This window comes from Nerophis ophidion, linkage group LG25, assembly GCF_033978795.1.
Source record: "Nerophis ophidion isolate RoL-2023_Sa linkage group LG25, RoL_Noph_v1.0, whole genome shotgun sequence".
NCBI classification, from domain to species: domain Eukaryota; kingdom Metazoa; phylum Chordata; class Actinopteri; order Syngnathiformes; family Syngnathidae; genus Nerophis; species Nerophis ophidion.
This window is the reverse complement of record NC_084635.1, coordinates 36,090,746-36,108,844: the sequence shown is the minus strand read 5'-3', so window position 1 is coordinate 36,108,844 and position 18,099 is coordinate 36,090,746. Positions and strand designations below refer to the sequence as shown.

Sequence of the window (18,099 nt, the reverse complement as noted above, 5' to 3'; positions counted from 1 at the left end):
ATTCCATGAATTACAAAAAATACTTTGTTTTTTCCTGTTACTAGAATAGCCACAACATTTCTAGAAACATGTATTAATTTATTATAAAAAAACATATTGAATACTATTACAATTAAGAGTGAAGTGACTAATTCAGTGTAATATTTTATTTTATTTTTAATACCACTTTATTATATTAGTATTAGTATAAACAAATAAAGGAAAAGTAATAGTATTACTAGAAAAATCAGTTGAAATGTTACTAGGAAATTGTCCTAAAAAGTCATAATAATTCGAGTAAAACAAATTTTATGTGGAAAAAAAGCAAAATTCCATGAATTACAAAAAATTACTTTGTTTTTTCCTATTACTAGAATAGCCACAACATTTTAGAAAAATGTATTAATTTATTATAAAAAAACATATTGGATACTATTAAAATTAAGAGTGAAGTGACTAATTCAGTGTAATATATTTTATTTTTAATATCACTTTATTATATTAGTATTAGTATAAACAAATACAGGAAAAGTAATAGTATTACTAGAAAAATCAGTTGAAATGTTACAAGGAAATTGTCCTAAAAAGTCATAATTCCAGTAAAACTAATTTTACGTGGAAAGAAAAAGCAAAATTCCATGAATTACAAAAAATAACTTTAATGTTTCTTCCTATTACTAGAATAGCCACACCATTTTAGAAAAATGTATTAATTTATTATAAAAAAACCATATTGAATACTATTAAAATTAAGAGTGAAGTGACTAATTCAGTGTAATATTTTATTTTATTTTTAATACCACTTTATTATATTAGTATTAGTATGAACAAATAAAAGAAAAGTAATAGTATTACTAGAAAAAACTGTTGAAATGTTACAAGGAAATTGTCCTAAAAAGTCATAATTCGAGTAAAACTAATTTTTCGTGGAAAAAAAAAGCAAAATTCCATGAATTACAAAAAATTACTTCAATGTTTTATATTACTAGAATAGCCACAACATTTCTTGAAAAATGTATTAATTTATTATCATAAAAAACATATTGAATACAATAAAATTAAGAGTACAATTTCTAATTCAGTGTAATATTTGAGTGTTGACAAGAACTTCTATTTTACATGCAATTGAAAATCATAATATGACCACTTTATAGCATTTTTTTCTGTAAATTGTTTTCCAACCATATATTAATTCAAGTTATTTTACAAAACAATGTAGTCATAAAAAATAAAAAATATCCTAACACTTTGGCCCCTCTAAAAGTTACAGTAGATTATTTTGTGCAGACATCTTCTGAGCAAAAGTACGAAACGAATGAGTTTATAAAATACATTTTAGTCACTGTTGACTTAAATCAGGCTTCAAAAGCCAAAGTTGTTGATACAAAATAAAAATAGTCATGAGCGGGTTGTTCCCAGACGATCAACCAGCATGTCCGCCAAGAACCCTGCACCCGGACCAAGGTCACCTACTACTCACCAAGAACCCTGCACCAGGACCAAGGTCACCTACTACTCACCAAGAACCCTGCACCAGGACCAAGGTCACCTACTACTCACCAAGAACCCTGCACCCGGACCAAGGTCACCTACTACTCACCAAGAACCCTGCACCCGGACCAAGGTCACCTACTACTCACCGAAAAGCCGCAGTTTGGAGTTGAATAAAAAAAATATTTTGCCAAACCTATTCTGGCACACCTCCTTTGTTCTCTTTGTGTCTTTCTGCTGTCGCGCCCTGAAAGTTTGTCCTTTTCTGATAAATACATCAGAATGAAGTCCCCAGGTCCGAGTCGAACCGTTACGGCGCCAGGAAGAGCGTGTGGAGCCACGTCGTTACCATGACGACGGCGGATCCGGTCAGCCCCCGCGCCGCCGGATGGGACCGTCACCTGCTCTGTGGACGGATGGTGATGGTGGTGGTGGTTGTAGTTGTGGTTGTGGTTGTGGTCACTGGACACGTCTGGATTCACTGGAAGGAAAACAAGGTATGAATATTTTGTTATGCATTATTGCCCACTATTATTATTTTGCACCCAAATTTCTCCACCCTGACTATAAATAGTATCATCTGACCATAAAATTGTTATAAGTACATCTCTGCAAAAATATGTGTCCTTATTACTAAGTATGTCATTATTTTGTCTTAGTAAGTCAATATTTACTAAGTCAAAATAATGACAGACTTAGTACTTCTGGTAACTAGGACTGTTTGCTGTTTTGTTTTTACTTTACAGAAAAAACATGGAGTTGTGTATCGCAAGGTAGGTTTGATTTTGAGATTGGTGGGGACACAAAAGTGCTCCATTTTTTTTTTATTTTACATTAGCAATCATAATTTCAGGTCATGCAGATGTTATAAAGTAAAGCAACTAAAATGAAAGCAAAGGAGACAACTTGGAAGAGTTCTCATCTTTCCTCTTTAGTGCAAGTGTGCATCAGACTGTCCATCAACATAGCCTACTGTCCATCAACAACATCAGAAATACATTCATGCAATACAACGTTGTAAATAAACATAAATTAATTGTAATAATCTTTTCCCCAACTTGTGTTTAAATCACACACAATTTTTCCCTTCATCTACTTCTTTCTATTGCTGCTTTTGTACTGTAAATATGTTACATGAAACTAAAAAAAAATTCAAAAAATAAAACGGAAAGGTGAAATCCAGCGATCTGATTGGCTGTTAACCGTGGTTTAAATAATGAGCACGGCTACTATTCTAAAGCCTGATCACAGCGTAGGCCAGGGGTGCCCATTACGTCGATCGCGAGCTACCAGTCGACCGCGGGGGGTGTGTCAGTCGATCTCCAGCCAGGCTTTTAAAAAAAATAGACCTAAAAATGAGTGATCATCAATCTTCACCAAGACGTCACTTAAATGACATTCACGGTACCGGAGGGTCTTGTGAGATGACGCTGGCTGCTGCAAGATCATTATTATGAAAATATGACCGAGAGGAAGGCCAGAAACACTTTTTATTTCAACAGACTCTCGCGCCGTACCTTCCGTCAAAACTCTAAAGGCCGACTGCACATTTCCTATCTTCACAATAAAAGCCCTGCTTCGTGCTGCCTGCGCTAACTAAATACAGAGTCTCGGAAAACTGGCGTGCACAAGCGATCCCTCAGAAAGCTGGCGTGCACATCACTTGTGCACGCCAGCTTTCCCAGACTCTTATTTTGTTAGCGCAGGCAGCATGAAGCAGGGCTTTTATTGTGAAAATAGGAAATGTGCAGTCGGCCTTTAGAGTTTTGACGGAAGGGACGGCGCGAAAGTCTGTTGAAATAAAAAGTGTTTCTCGCCTTCCTCTCGGTCATTTTTTCATAATAATGAACTGGCAGCAGCCAGCGTCATCTCACAAGACCCTCGGGTGCCGTGAATGTCAATCAAGCAAGCTACGGAATTTGCCGCCAATGTTTTTCTTGTAAAGTGTATGGAAGCTGGATGAATTAGATGCCAAAAACCAACCACTTTCATGTGGTATTGTACAGAAAGGACAACTTTTTTTCTCCTCCATTTGAAAATGTGGGCGTTATCATCATTACTGTCTGATTCCAATCAATGCAAGTCATCAGAATCAGGTAATACACCAACTTATATTCTTGTCTTTGTGAAAGAAAGACATCTATATGTGTTACACATGCTTGTATTATCATTAAACACATTTAACGTGTTTACAAAAATGTCTCTTTCATAAATAAATAAATATAAATGATATATATAAATGAGGTAGATCCCCTCGAGTTGGTCAATTGAAAAGTAGCTCGCCTGCAGAAAAAGTGTGGGCACCCCTGGTGTAGGCTATCACTCCGCCTCAGGCACGCATGACTGCTATGAATGGAAGTTGTTGTCATGTATCCATGACAACGGACTGTTGCAGTCCCTAGAAAAAGACAGCTGATGTTTTTACGATGTTAAAAAAAAAACGGACTAAAGTAGTTGAATTCACATGTTTAAGGTTAACTTTCACCTCCGGGGAGGGTTAAGAATGGTAGAGGGGACTGAGCATTGACTTTCACCTGGAAAAAAAGCGGAGGAAAAGACGAGATGCAGCGCTAATTTGGAGCTAACGTCTGGATAGGTGGGACTGTAAGTTAGCATGAAAGCGGCAACCAATCAAGGAGCGATATTTAGGTTAGAGGCGGGACTTCTAGCAGAGACCGACATTTAACCCTTTCTGTGAAGAAGAACTCAAGGAAAGCTGGTCTAAACTCACGTGTGAGAATGAAAGTCTCATTTTAGAAAGGGATGCTGCTAAAAATGCCAAAAATTCTCTTGATGCTAAGAACGCTGAGTTGCAGGCCAAACTGCAATCACTAAACTTGGATAAAGAAGATCTGACAATGAAGATTAGCCAGCTGCAGGCCCTCACAGAGACCCTAACTAAAGAATCAGTATTGGGGTGCATCCCTCCACGCCTCGTTAGTAGACGAATACAATCAATCACTTTGCTCCAGACAATTGTGCAATTCCCATAACATCCGGGTGTTGTTGTTTCATTGACTAAACATTGCAGGCAGCGCTTGTATTGCTAGTGACTACACAGTATTGGTGGGGACGTGTCCCTAGCGTCACTACCCAATTCTACACCCTTGGTATATCATATATGGCAACTCAGCATATGGAGCGGAAAACACAACCAAAACTGTAGGCTTCTTCATGTGTCAAAGCCGGCCTACTTCACCACAGTCTAAATTGTATTTATTTATTTATTTTTTAAGACTTTAGTTTAGCCAATGTGGCATGTATTTAATATTTAGAATGCATAAAAAAAAGACACCCATGTGTTCTTGTCTTACAACGGGATATTGAATGATATGCAAAAAAAAAAAAAAATGCAGTTCCCCTTTAACCTCCAAAACAACAATTTGTGTTGATTTCTTAATGAGCACATTTTGTAGTGCACAGATTTTCAAAGTGGGCTTGGAAGTGCGATACTGATAAAGCATGTTCACATGTCACCCTTGAGAAGGACAGATTTGGTCCAAGAATCAGTATTGGGGTGCATCCCTGCCCACGATGCCTCCACGCCTCGTTAGTAGACGAGTACAATCAATCACTTTGCTCCAGACAATTGTTCAATTCCCATAACATCCGGGTGTTGTTGTTTCCTTTCAACAACATTCAGATTTCACAGCAGCGCCGTATTATTGTTCCCACAAAGCCATTCTGGACTCACTTTCCTGCGGCCAGATTAATGTCGTGAGCTGATGCAGCCAAGGGGCACCTTTGACATATATTATTTATATATTGTTATTTACGGATAAACACTTACATTTATTTATATATTGTTATTTACAGATAAACACTGACATGCATTATTTATTTGATGTTATTTACAGACAGACACTACATATTTTAATTACATAGTTATTTACAAATAAACACTACCTTTATCATTTATATATTGTTATTTACAAATAAACACTGACATTTACTCTTTGTGTATTGTTATTTACAGAAAAACACTGACATTTATCATTTTGTATGTTTTTATTTACAGATAAACACTGACATGTATGTATTATTTATATGTTGTTATTTACAGATAAACACTGACAGGTATCTCGGTTTTTATATTTACAGATCAACAGTAACATGTATTATTTATATATTGTTATTTACAGATCTCAATACTGACATGTATTATTTATATATTGTTATTCACATTCAAACACTTACATTTATTATTTATATATATTATTTACATATAAACACTGACATTTATTATGTATATTGTGTTATTTACATACAGTATAAACACTGGCATTGGTTTTTTATATGTTATTCACAGATCAACAATGACATTTATTATTTATATTTTGATACTTACATTGAAACACTGACATGTATTATTTAAACATTGTTATTTACATATAAACACTGACACTTAATATTTATAAAGTATTTTTTCTGATAAAAACTGGCATTTATTACTTATATATTGTTATTTTACTGATAAACACTGAGGTTTATAATTTATATATTGTTATTTACAGATCAACTTTAACATTTATTATTTATACATTTACAGATCAATACTGACATTTATTATTTAGATATTGTTTTTTACAGAAAAACACTGACATGTATGTATTTATGTATTGTTATTTACAGTTAAAAACAATTATTATTTACATATAAGTATTTACAGCTAATGTATATACTATTTACAGATACACACTGATATTTATTATTCATATATTGTTATTTACCGATAAACACTGACATTTATTATTCATAAATTGATATTTAATTTGAAAAAAATTGACATGTATTATTTATATATTGGTATTTACAGATAAACACTAACATTTAATATTTATAAAGTGTTATTTACTGTTAAACAGTGGCATTTTTTATTTATATATTGTTGTTTTACGGATAAACACTGAGATTTATAATTTATATATGTTATTTACGGATAAACTTTGACATTTATTATTTATACATTGTTATTTACAGATCAACAATGAAATGTATTATTTATATATAGTTTTTTACAGATAAACACTGACATGTATTATTTATGTATTGTCATTTACAGTTAAAACATTGACTATTATTTATATATTGGTATTTACAGATAAACATTGACATGTATTTTGCATACACTAATGACAGATACACACTGATATTTATTATTTATATGTTGTTATTTAACGATAAACACTGACATTTATTATTTATACATTGGTATTTATAGCTAAAAACATTGACATGTATTGTTTATATATTGGTATTCACAGATAAACACTGACAAGCATTATTTATGTATTGTTATTTACATATTTATATACATATTTATATGTTGTTTACAACTAAAATGGACGGCTTTTGGACTGTTAGACTTTGCGGACAAAAGCCTGATTTTTCTGAACAATAACAGTTTTTTTAAAGTGTATCGTTTTGTATACGCTGGCTTTGTATTTCATTGACTTGCCTTCATCAACTAATTTGTGTAAATGAGACTGATCTGTGAGACGCGGTGGAAACACAAAGCTCACACTTCTCCAGGATCCTGGGGGTTCCAGGAACCTAAAGTACCTGAATGCAGGGCCGGTATGATGTCATAGGACAGCACTAGGATAGCCCTGCTGTGTAGTTCATTCTTGTATGATGTCATAGGATAGCACAGCTGTGTAGTTCAGTCCGGTATGATGTCATAGGATAGCACAGCTGTGTAGTTCAGTCCGGTATGATGTCATAGGATAGCACAGCTGTGTAGTTCAGTCTGGTATGATGTCATAGGATAGCACAGCTGTGTAGTTCAGTCCGGTATGATGTCATAGGATAGCACAGCTGTGTAGTTCAGTCCGGTATGATGTCATAGGATAGCACAGCTGTGTAGTTGAGTCCGGTATGATGTCATAGGATAGCCCTGCTGTGTAGTTCAGTCCGGTATGATGTCATAGGATAGCACAGCTGTGTAGTTCAGTCCGGTGTGATGTCATAGGATAGCACTTCTGTGTAGTTCAGTCTGCTATGATGTCATAGGATAGCACTGCTGTGTAGTTCAGTCTGGTATGATGTCATAGGATAGTACTGCTGTGTAGTTCAGTCCGGTATGATGTCATAGGATAGCACAGTTGTGTAGTTCAGTCTGGTATGATGTCATAGGATAGCACAGCTGTGTAGTTCAGTCTGGTATGATGTCATAGGATAGCACTGCTGTGTAGTTCAGTCCGGTATGATGTCATAGGATAGCACAGCTGTGTAGTTCAGTCCGGTATGATGTCATAGGATAGCACTGCTGTGTAGTTCAGTCCGGTATGATGTCATAGGATAGCACAGCTGTGTAGTTCAGTCCGGTATGATGTCATAGGATAGCACAGCTGTGTAGTTCAGTCCGGTATGATGTCATAGGATAGCACTGCTGTGTAGTTCAGTCCGGTATGATGTCATAGGATAGCACTTCTGTGTAGTTCAGTCCGGTATGATGTCATAGGATAGCACAGCTGTGTAGTTCAGTCCGGTATGATGTCATAGGATAGCACAGCTGTGTAGTTCAGTCCGGTATGATGTCATAGGATAGCACTGCTGTGTAGTTCAGTCCGGTATGATGTCATAGGATAGCACTGCTGTGTAGTTCAGTCCGGTATGATGTCATAGGATAGCACAGCTGTGTAGTTCAGTCCGGTATGATGTCATAGGATAGCACAGCTGTGTAGTTCAGTCTGTTATGATGTCATAGGATAGCACAGCTGTGTAGTTCAGTCCGGTATGATGTCATAGGATAGCACAGCTGTGTAGTTCAGTCCGGTATGATGTCATAGGATAGCACTGCTGTGTAGTTCAGTCCGGTATGATGTCATAGGATAGCACAGCTGTGTAGTTCAGTCCGGTATGATGTCATAGGATAGCACAGCTGTGTAGTTCAGTCCGGTATGATGTCATAGGATAGCACAGCTGTGTAGTTCAGTCCGGTATGATGTCATAGGATAGCACTGCTGTGTAGTTCAGTCCGGTATGATGTCATAGGATAGCACAGCTGTGTAGTTCAGTCCGGTATGATGTCATAGGATAGCACAGCTGTGTAGTTCAGTCCGGTATGATGTCATAGGATAGCATAGCTGTGTAGTTCAGTCCGGTATGATGTCATAGGACAGCACAGCTGTGTAGTTCAGTCTGGTATGATGTCATAGGATAGCACAGCTGTGTAGTTCAGTCCGGTATGATGTCATAGGATAGCACAGCTGTGTAGTTCAGTCCGGTATGATGTCATAGGATAGCACTGCTGTGTAGTTCAGTCCGGTATGATGTCATAGGATAGCACAGCTGTGTAGTTCAGTCCGGTATGATGTCATAGGATAGCACAGCTGTGTAGTTCAGTCCGGTATGATGTCATAGGATAGCATAGCTGTGTAGTTCAGTCCGGTATGATGTCATAGGACAGCACAGCTGTGTAGTTCAGTCTGGTATGATGTCATAGGATAGCACAGCTGTGTAGTTCAGTCCGGTATGATGTCATAGGACAGCACAGCTGTGTAGTTCAGTCTGATATGATGTCATAGGATAGTACTGCTGTGTAGTTCAGTCTGGTATGATGTCATAGGATAGCACAGCTGTGTAGTTCAGTCTGGTATGATGTCATAGGACAGCACAGCTGTGTAGTTCATTCTTGTATGATGTCATAGGATAGCACTGCTGTGTAGTTCATTCTTGTATGATGTCATAGGATAGCACTGCTGTGTAGTTCAGTCTGGTATGATGTCATAGGATAGCACAGCTGTGTAGTTCAGTCCGGTATGATGTCATAGGACAGCACAGCTGTGTAGTTCATTCTTGTATGATGTCATAGGATAGCACTGCTGTGTAGTTCAGTCCGGTATGATGTCATAGGATAGTACTGCTGTGTAGTTGAGTCTGGTATGATGTCATAGGATAGCACAGCTGTGTAGTTCAGTCCGGTATGATGTCATAGGACAGCACAGCTGTGTAGTTGAGTCAAAGTCATCCCCAAGTGGAGTCCCAGGCATCCAGCAGAGGTCTTCCCCAGAAGTGAACCAGGATTCGGCCACCAAGAGTTTCTAATCCAGACATTATCACCAAACAAATTGCCTGAACTCCGCGAGCGAGTTAGTATACGACTTTTTAAATTGCACGCCGCCAGCAGAAGATATCAGTTGTGACAAGCGCGCTACGCTTGCTGTCCACATCCATCTTGCTGGTGCACCTCTGCAGAAGTCCTAAGTGTTGGGGTTGAGGTTTATTCATGGTCGCCTCGGAGTAAAACTGAACGCTCGCTTTAGTCGTGCCGATGTTTCCTCGGACTCCACCTGGTCCATCCTGGAGAGGATGCACATTTAAACCATAAGTCTGTCGGAGACTAGATTACTTGCAGAGTCAATAAAGGCTGAGGTATCTAACTCCATCTTGCTCAAAGGAGGAATAATGCTGGAAGGCAGGTCTAAATAATACATGTCTGTTTATCTGTAAATAACAATATATACACAATAAATGTCAGTGTTTATCCGTAAATAACAATATATAAATAATAAATGTCAGTGTTTATCCGTCAATAACAATATACAATTTTATTTTTTTTGTTTTATGTATGTATACATAGATACATCTGTCATCTCTATACAATTTTATTTTTTTTGTTTTATGTATGTATACATATATACATCTGTCATCTCTATCTTTTTTTTTAATTTTTTTATTTTTTATTTATTTATTTATTTATTTATTTTAATTTATACTACCATATTGTATATGCACCTTAGGAGGAGCTGCTCCAATTTCGTTGTTCTTTGAACCTGTTCATTGCAATGACAATAAAACTCTATTCTATTCTATATACACAATAAATGTCAGTGTTGATCTGTCAATAACAATATATAAATAATAAATGTCAGTGTTCATCTGTAAATAACAATATATAAATAATAAATGTCAGTGTTTATCTGTAAATAACATCATATAAATAATGCATGTCAGTGTTTATCTGTAAATAACAAAATATAAATAATAAATGTCAGTGTTTATCTGTCATTAACAATATATAAATAATAAATGTCAGTGTTCATCCGTAAATAACAAAATATAAATAATAAATGTCAGTGTTCATCCGTAAATAACAATATATAAATAATAAATGTCAGTGTTCATCCGTAAATAACAATATATAAATAATAAATGTCAGTGTTTATCTGTCAATAACAATAGATAAATAATAAATATCAGTGTTTATCTGTCAATAACAATATATAAATAATAAATGTAAGTGTTTATATGTAAATAACATCATAAATAATGCATGTCAGTGTTTATCTGTAAATAACAAAATATAAATAATAAAGGTCAGTGTTTATCTGTCAATAACAATATATAAATAATAAATGTCAGTGTTCATCCGTAAATAACAAAATATAAATAATAAATGTCAGTGTTCATCCGTAAATAACAATATATAAATAATAAATGTCAGTGTTCATCCGTAAATAACAATATGTAAATAATAAATGTCAGTGTTTATCTGTCAATAACAATAGATAAATAATAAATATCAGTGTTTATCTGTCAATAACAATATATAAATAATAAATGTAAGTGTTTATATGTAAATAACATCATAAATAATGCATGTCAGTGTTTATCTGTCAATAACAAAATATAAATAATAAAGGTCAGTGTTTATCTGTCAATAACAATATATAAATAATAAATGTCAGTGTTTGTATGTAAATAACATCATATAAATAATGCATGTCAGTGTTTATCTGTAAATAACAATATATAAACAATACATGTCAGTGTTTATCTGTAAATAACAATATATAAATAATACATGTCAGTGTTTATCTGTAAATAACAATATATAAAAAATAAATGTCAGTGTTTATCTGTAAATAACAATATATAAATAATACATGTCAGTGTTTATCTGTAAATAATAATATACAAATAATATTGGTCAGTTTTTATATGTAAATAACAATATAAAATAATATGAGTCAGTTTTTGTCTGTAACTGACAATATATGAATAATAAATGTCAGTGTGTATCTGTAAAAACCAATATGTAAATACATGACTGTGTTTATCCGTGAATAACAATATATAAATAATAGTGTTTATCTATAAATAACATATTTAAATATTAAATGTCAGTATCTATATGTAAATAACAATATACAAGTAAAAAATGCCAGTGTTTACCCGTAAATAATAATATATAAATAATATATGTCAGTGTTTTTCTGTTAATAACAATATATGAATGATAAATGTTTTCAGAACAACCTGGTCCTGTTTCCACAGCGTCAAGGCTATTCGAGGGAGTCAAATCGTACATTAGGATATTTGTTTTCTGTGAGCAGACAAAAACAAAGACTTGTCTGTTCTATTCGTCCATGCTGGGTACTCTCAATTTAGGAGCGCCTGTAGAAGTATTGTACTCATTTATACTAAAAATATAAACAGAATACAATGATTTGCAAATCCTTTTCAAGCCATATTCAGTTGAATATGCTACAAAGACAACATATTTCATGTTCAAACTCATAAACATTTTTTTTTTTGCAAATAATCATTAACTTTAGAATTTGATGCCAGCAACACGTGACGAAGAAGTTGGGAAAGGTGGCAATAAATACTGATAAAGTTGAGGAATGCTCATCAAACACTTATTTGGAACATCCCACAGGTGTGCAGGCTAATTGGGAACAGGTGGGTGCCATGATTGGCTATAAAAACAGCTTCCATGAAATGCTCAGTCTTTCACAAGAAAGGATGGGGCGAGGTACACCCCTTTGTCCACAACTGTGTGAGCAAATAGTCAAACAGTTTAAGAACAACCTTTCTCAAAGTGACATTGCAAGAAATTTAGGGATTTCAACATCTACGCTCCATAATATCATCAAAAGGTTCAGAGAATCTGGAGAAATCACTCCATGTAAGCAGCATGGCCGGAAACCAACATTGAACGACCGTGACCTTCCATCCCTCAGACGGCACTGTATCAAAAACCCACATCAATCTCTAAAGGATATCACCACATGGGTTCAGGAACACTTCAGAAAACCACTGTCATTAAATACAGTTGGTCGCTACATCTGTAAGTGCAAGTTAAAGCTCTATTATATTTAGCAAAAGCCATTTATCAACATCCAGAAACACCGCCAGCTTCTCTGGGCCCGAACTCATCTAAAATGATGCAAAGTGGAAAAGAGTTCTGTGGTTTGACGAGTCCACATTTCAAATCGTTTTTGGAAATATTTGACATTGTGTCAAAAATTGAAAAGCCAGCATGTGTGATGGTATGGGGGTGCATTAGTGCCCAAGGCATGGGTAACTTACACATCTGTGAAGGCACCATTAATGCTGAAAGGTACATACAGGTTTTGGAACAACATATGCTGCCATCTATGCACTGTCTTTTTCATGGACGCCCCTGCTTATTTCAGCAAGACAATGCCAAGCCACATTCAGCACGTGTTAGAACAGCTTGGCTTCGTAAAAAGAGTGCGGGTACTTTTCTGGCCCGCCTGCAGTCCAGAACTGTCTCCCATGGAAAATGTGTGGCGCATTATGAAGTGTAAAATAGGACAGCGGAGACCCCGGACTGTTGAAGGACTGAAGCTCTACATAAAACAAGAATGGGAAAGAATTCCACTTTCAAAGCTTCAACAATTAGTTTCCTCAGTTCCCAAACGTTTATTGAGTGTTGTTAAAAGAAAAGGTGATGTAACACAGTGGTGAACATGCCCTTTCCCAACTACTTTGGCACGTGTTGCAGCCATGAAATTCTAAGTTACCGTAATTATTAGCAAAAAAAATGAAATTTATGAGTTTGAACATGAAATATGTTGTCTTTGTAGCATATTCAACTGAATATGGCTTGAAAAGGATTTGCAAATCATTGTATTCTGTTTATATTTACATCTAACACAATTTCCCAACTCATATGGAAACAGGGTTTGTAAAACACTGGTATCGGGTCAACACTAGTTTGTATAAGAACACAGTTCAGAACGATCTTTGCATATTGATTACTTGGTCCGAAATATTTCCATGAGACAAATTGTCATTACAGGAACAAAACTGGATCGCTGCAGCATCAGAACCTGAAATGAAACCCCTATCGATTCACAACGATCCGTCCCAAGGACAGATATTTGAATGTATATCTCTCAGACGGTCTGAACATTGCACACCCCAGCAGCGAACATCCACAGCTTTTATCGATTTTTCCCACTGAAGCTCCGGCGCCGCCAACGTAGCAACAAGCAGGCAGACTTACTTCGCCTTTCTGATGAATTCATTACGCTGATTCTTGGGATTTTTCTTGTCTTTGCACTCTGTGCCACAGACTAATAAAGTAACTTTTCCTCAACCGTGAGTTGAAATGTGACATGTCCACTCTTACAGGTCAGTGTGGGTCAGAGGTGGGTGGAGTAGCCAGAAATTGTACTCAAGTAAGAGTACTGTTACTTTAGAGATTTATTACTCGAGTAAAAGTAAGGAGTAGTCACCCAAATATTTACTTGAGTAAAAGTAAAAAGTATGTTGTGAAAAAACTACTCAAGTACTGATTAACTGATGAGTAACCTGTTTGTTTAATGATTACGGCAACAAATAATGCACAAAAACATAAAAATAGCAATGAGCAAATTCATAGCCAGGAATATCTCTTAAGCAACTAAAACAATAATATATATTAAATAATAATACATAAAAAAAAAAAAAGGCAAATTGAGCCACAATAACTTAACAGAACCATAAGCTCAGTAGGCATTGATTGATTGATCGATTGAAACTTTTATTAGTAGATTGCACAGTACAGTACATATTCCCTACAATTGACCACTAAATGGTAACATAATAAATAAGTTTTTAAACGTCAATCAATTATTTAATAAATGACCAAGTCGAGATGATCTACCTCATATATACATACACACACATATCATATATATTAATATGTCCAAGGTGTACCCCGCCTTCCGCCCGATTGTAGATGAGATAGGTGCCAGCGCCCCCCTGCGACCTCAAAAGGGAATAAGCGGTAGGAAATGGATGGATATATATATATATATATATATATACAGTATATATATATACAGTATATAATTTATATGTATTTATTTGGTTTTTGTTGACATGTTAAAGGTGTTTTAATGAATATACATGCATGTTTAACACAGATTCCTATCTTTCATGAAGACAAGAATATAAGTTGGTGTATTACCTGATTCTGATGACTTGCATTGATTGGTATCAGACAGTATAGTGCTGATAATGTCCACGTTTTCAAATGGAGGAGAAAAAAAGTTCCTCCTTTCTGTCTAATACCACATGAAAGTGGTTGGTTTTTGGCATCTTATTTGTCCAGCTTCCATATTGGTTTTTATACACTTTACAAGAAATACATTGGCGGCAAACTCCGTAGCTTGCTAGCTTGTTTGCGCTGGCTTTCGGAGACTCTTATTTTGTTAGCGCAGGCGCGATGGAGAAGCAATTTTATTGTGAAGACAGGAAGTGTGCGATCAGTCTTTAGGCTTTTGACGGAAAGTACGGCTGAAATAAAAAGTGTCTTTTTTCCTTTACACTCTTGATTGATTGAAACTTTTATTAGTAGATTGCACAGTACAGTACATATTTCGAACAATTGATCACTAAATGGTAACACCCCAATAAGTTTTTCAACTTTTTTAAGTCGGATTCGACGTGTGACGGTCATGTGACCGCCTGGCTCTGTTTGATTGGTCCAAGGTCACACATGTGATTGGTGAAACACAAGCATGCGTACATCCTACTTTGAAAAACCAAAGCAAATATTAATAGATCGATTAAAAAAATGTAGCGAGTAACGAGCTGAATGTAGATAAATGGAGCGGAGTAAAAGTAGCGTTTCTTCTCTATAAATATACTTAAGTAAAAGTAAAAGTATGTTGCATAAAAACTACTCTTAGAAGTACAATTTATCCCAAAAGTTACTCAAGTAGATGTAACGGAGTAAATGTAGCGCGTTACTACCCACCTCTGGTGTCGGTACAATCATGTAGGAAGGAGCAGTGAATTAAATTCTAATAGATAGCAGCAAAGAAGTATGAATATTTATGTAAACAAAGGATATATATGAAGAGCATCAATGGCGAGCATACGATACAGATTGTGGTTTAAGAGAACACATTTAGCAAATAAATGTCTAATAATGTTTCTGGTTGTCCTTTTTTTTTTCTTCCCCATAGGCCAATTACTTTCTTTGTTGGACCTAAGGCTTCTCTCCAACTACCCGTTTTTTGCATTTATTTATCTGTATTTTTAATTCGGATTTGGGATGTCTTGAATTCTTTCCTTGAGGGGGGGGATACTGTCATGCTCTCTTTTGGTTATCGGTCCAGCAAATATAAAAAGGCATTTTTTTTTTTATTATTATTTTTATTTAGTACAAAAAATTAATTATTTCCATTTACAAGTAACCATTTAAGTGCCGATTACCAATTCAAAAGTACCAAGTTGGTACTAGTATCGGACAAGTCTTCTTCTACATGTTAGTGCAGGTACAACAGAATTACAGAATAGTAAACAACATTAGCCACAAAGTAACAATAATCATTTTTGGGCACCGCACGAATTGATGCGATTCTTGGGAGTAACGATTCAATTCAGAATCGATTCTCGATTCAAAGTCTATACTTTTTCATAGCATTGAGTGCCAGTTCTATGATTCCTCCATAAAAAAGATAAAAGTTCTGATAAATGAATTAAAAAAAAGAAAACATGTATGTATGTATGTAGGTAGGTAGGTAGGTAGATAGTACTGTATTGATTCCTTCAGGAGAGTTATGAAATGATACCAAAACATTTAATAAAGTGGCTGAAGAGGACAGATTTTAAACGGTTTTATTTTATTTTTTTAAATCAATTTTTGATTCATGTATTTTTTAATCAATTAAGAATCATTACAAATGAGAATTGCAATTTATTCGGGGGAAAAAAAAATCTACACCCTTAATGAAGGCCATCAACTTTACAAATAGTGATTTTTAAAAAGCATGTTTAACAAATACATGTCTTTATTTGTCTCAACTTAAAGGTAAACTTTGAATCACTATTACTTGATGGTGATATCATTCATTCTTTCTGGTGGTCCTGTTTTTTCTATCCCAAGAATCAAACTACTTTTATTAATTTTTTTAAGTCTGGACTTGTTGTTTTTGGATTTGGGATGTTTGGAATTATTTCCTTGAGGGGGGGGTTACTGTCATGAGGTCTTCTGGTTATGGGTTCAGCATAAATACAAAGGCTTTTTTATTTTATTTTTGTTTCTTTTAACAAAAGTTTACGCGCCGTTAAAGCGCTGGCAAAAATTCAAAGGTACCAAGTTGGTTCTAGTATCAGACATATCTTCTTCTATATGTTAGTGCAGGTACAACACAATTGAAGACTAGTAAACAACATTAGCCAAAAAGTATTAACAATAATCTTTGAGCGCCGCATGATTCGATTCAAATCTTGGGAGTAACGATTCAATTCAGAAAAGATTCTCGATTCAAAGTCTATACTTTTTAAGAACATTTGGTGCCTGTTCTACAGTTTGTATGATTCCTCCATAAAATAGATGTACAGCTCTAATAAATAAATTTTTTTTTGAAAAGAGACAACTGTTGTTTTTTTTTTTGTGGCTGGACAGGACAGATTTTTGAAAAAATGATTACATTTTTTTAATCGATTTCTGATTTTTTTTAATTAGGATTTGTTACAAATAAGTATCTCAATTCATTCAAAATACTATTTTTTTACACCCTTAATGAAGACCATCAATGTTAGTTTTTAGTTATTTTTATATCTTTTTTTGCAAATAGTTCAAGAAAGACCACTACAAATAAACAATATTTTGCACTGTTATACAATAAATCAGAAAGTGATGACATAGATCTGTATTTTACTTCTTTATCTCTTTTTCTCAACCAAAAATGCTTTACTCTGATTAGGGGGTACTTGAATTAAAAAATATTCACAGGGGGTACATCACTGAAAAAAGGTTGAGAACCACTGCTTTAGAGGACTTTGCTGACTCTTATTAACCACATCTTTCAAGTGTTTATCATCTTTAAAATCCTAATTAAAAAAAAGAAGACGTGTGTCCTCGTGTCTCATAATAATTGTGAATGATAGGCAACATTCCCCCCAAAAAAGTGCAGTTCCCCTTTACAGATTACAATGTTTACATTTTCCAGACTTAAATAGAAGTACTTTAGTCTTGCACTATTTGATCTGATTTGGGCGTAATAAATGTGGCGTTCATCCAATCACAGTCTGAGGTCCTTTGAAAGCACTTGGCAGTCAGTTTCAAATATATTCTGGGAAACAAACAACAGATAATATCTCAGTTCCGTAACTTGTCATATTGAAAGACAGGAGCGATTGTTGTTGGGTTTTTTTCCCCCCCGAGTGACTTCAGAAGATAGTTTGGAAGGAAGCCACAGCCGAGTAAGTCGTTAGAATGTTCGGAGAGGTCGGCCCGACAACAGGGTTCAGTCTGGAAGCGAGACATAGGTCAGAAAGAGAGGCTTACAACTGAAGTGAAATCAATAGTCGTTGATTCCCGAGGACTTGGAGGAAGAAGGATCAATATCAGACTAATTGCAGCAGGAGGGAGAC

The 18,099-nt window shown here is 35.1% G+C and overlaps 1 protein-coding gene across 1 annotated transcript in view; it reads right to left on the bottom strand.

Moving 5' to 3' along the window:
* Positions 1 to 981: 981 nt before the first annotated feature.
* The window catches only part of gpc5a (glypican 5a), a 316,105-nt gene continuing 298,987 nt past the window's right edge, over positions 982 to 18,099 (bottom strand). The window contains 1 exon segment of the mRNA XM_061887058.1: positions 982 to 1,951. Within this exon segment, the coding sequence (XP_061743042.1) occupies positions 1,605 to 1,951 (347 nt within the window). The 3' untranslated portion in view covers positions 982 to 1,604.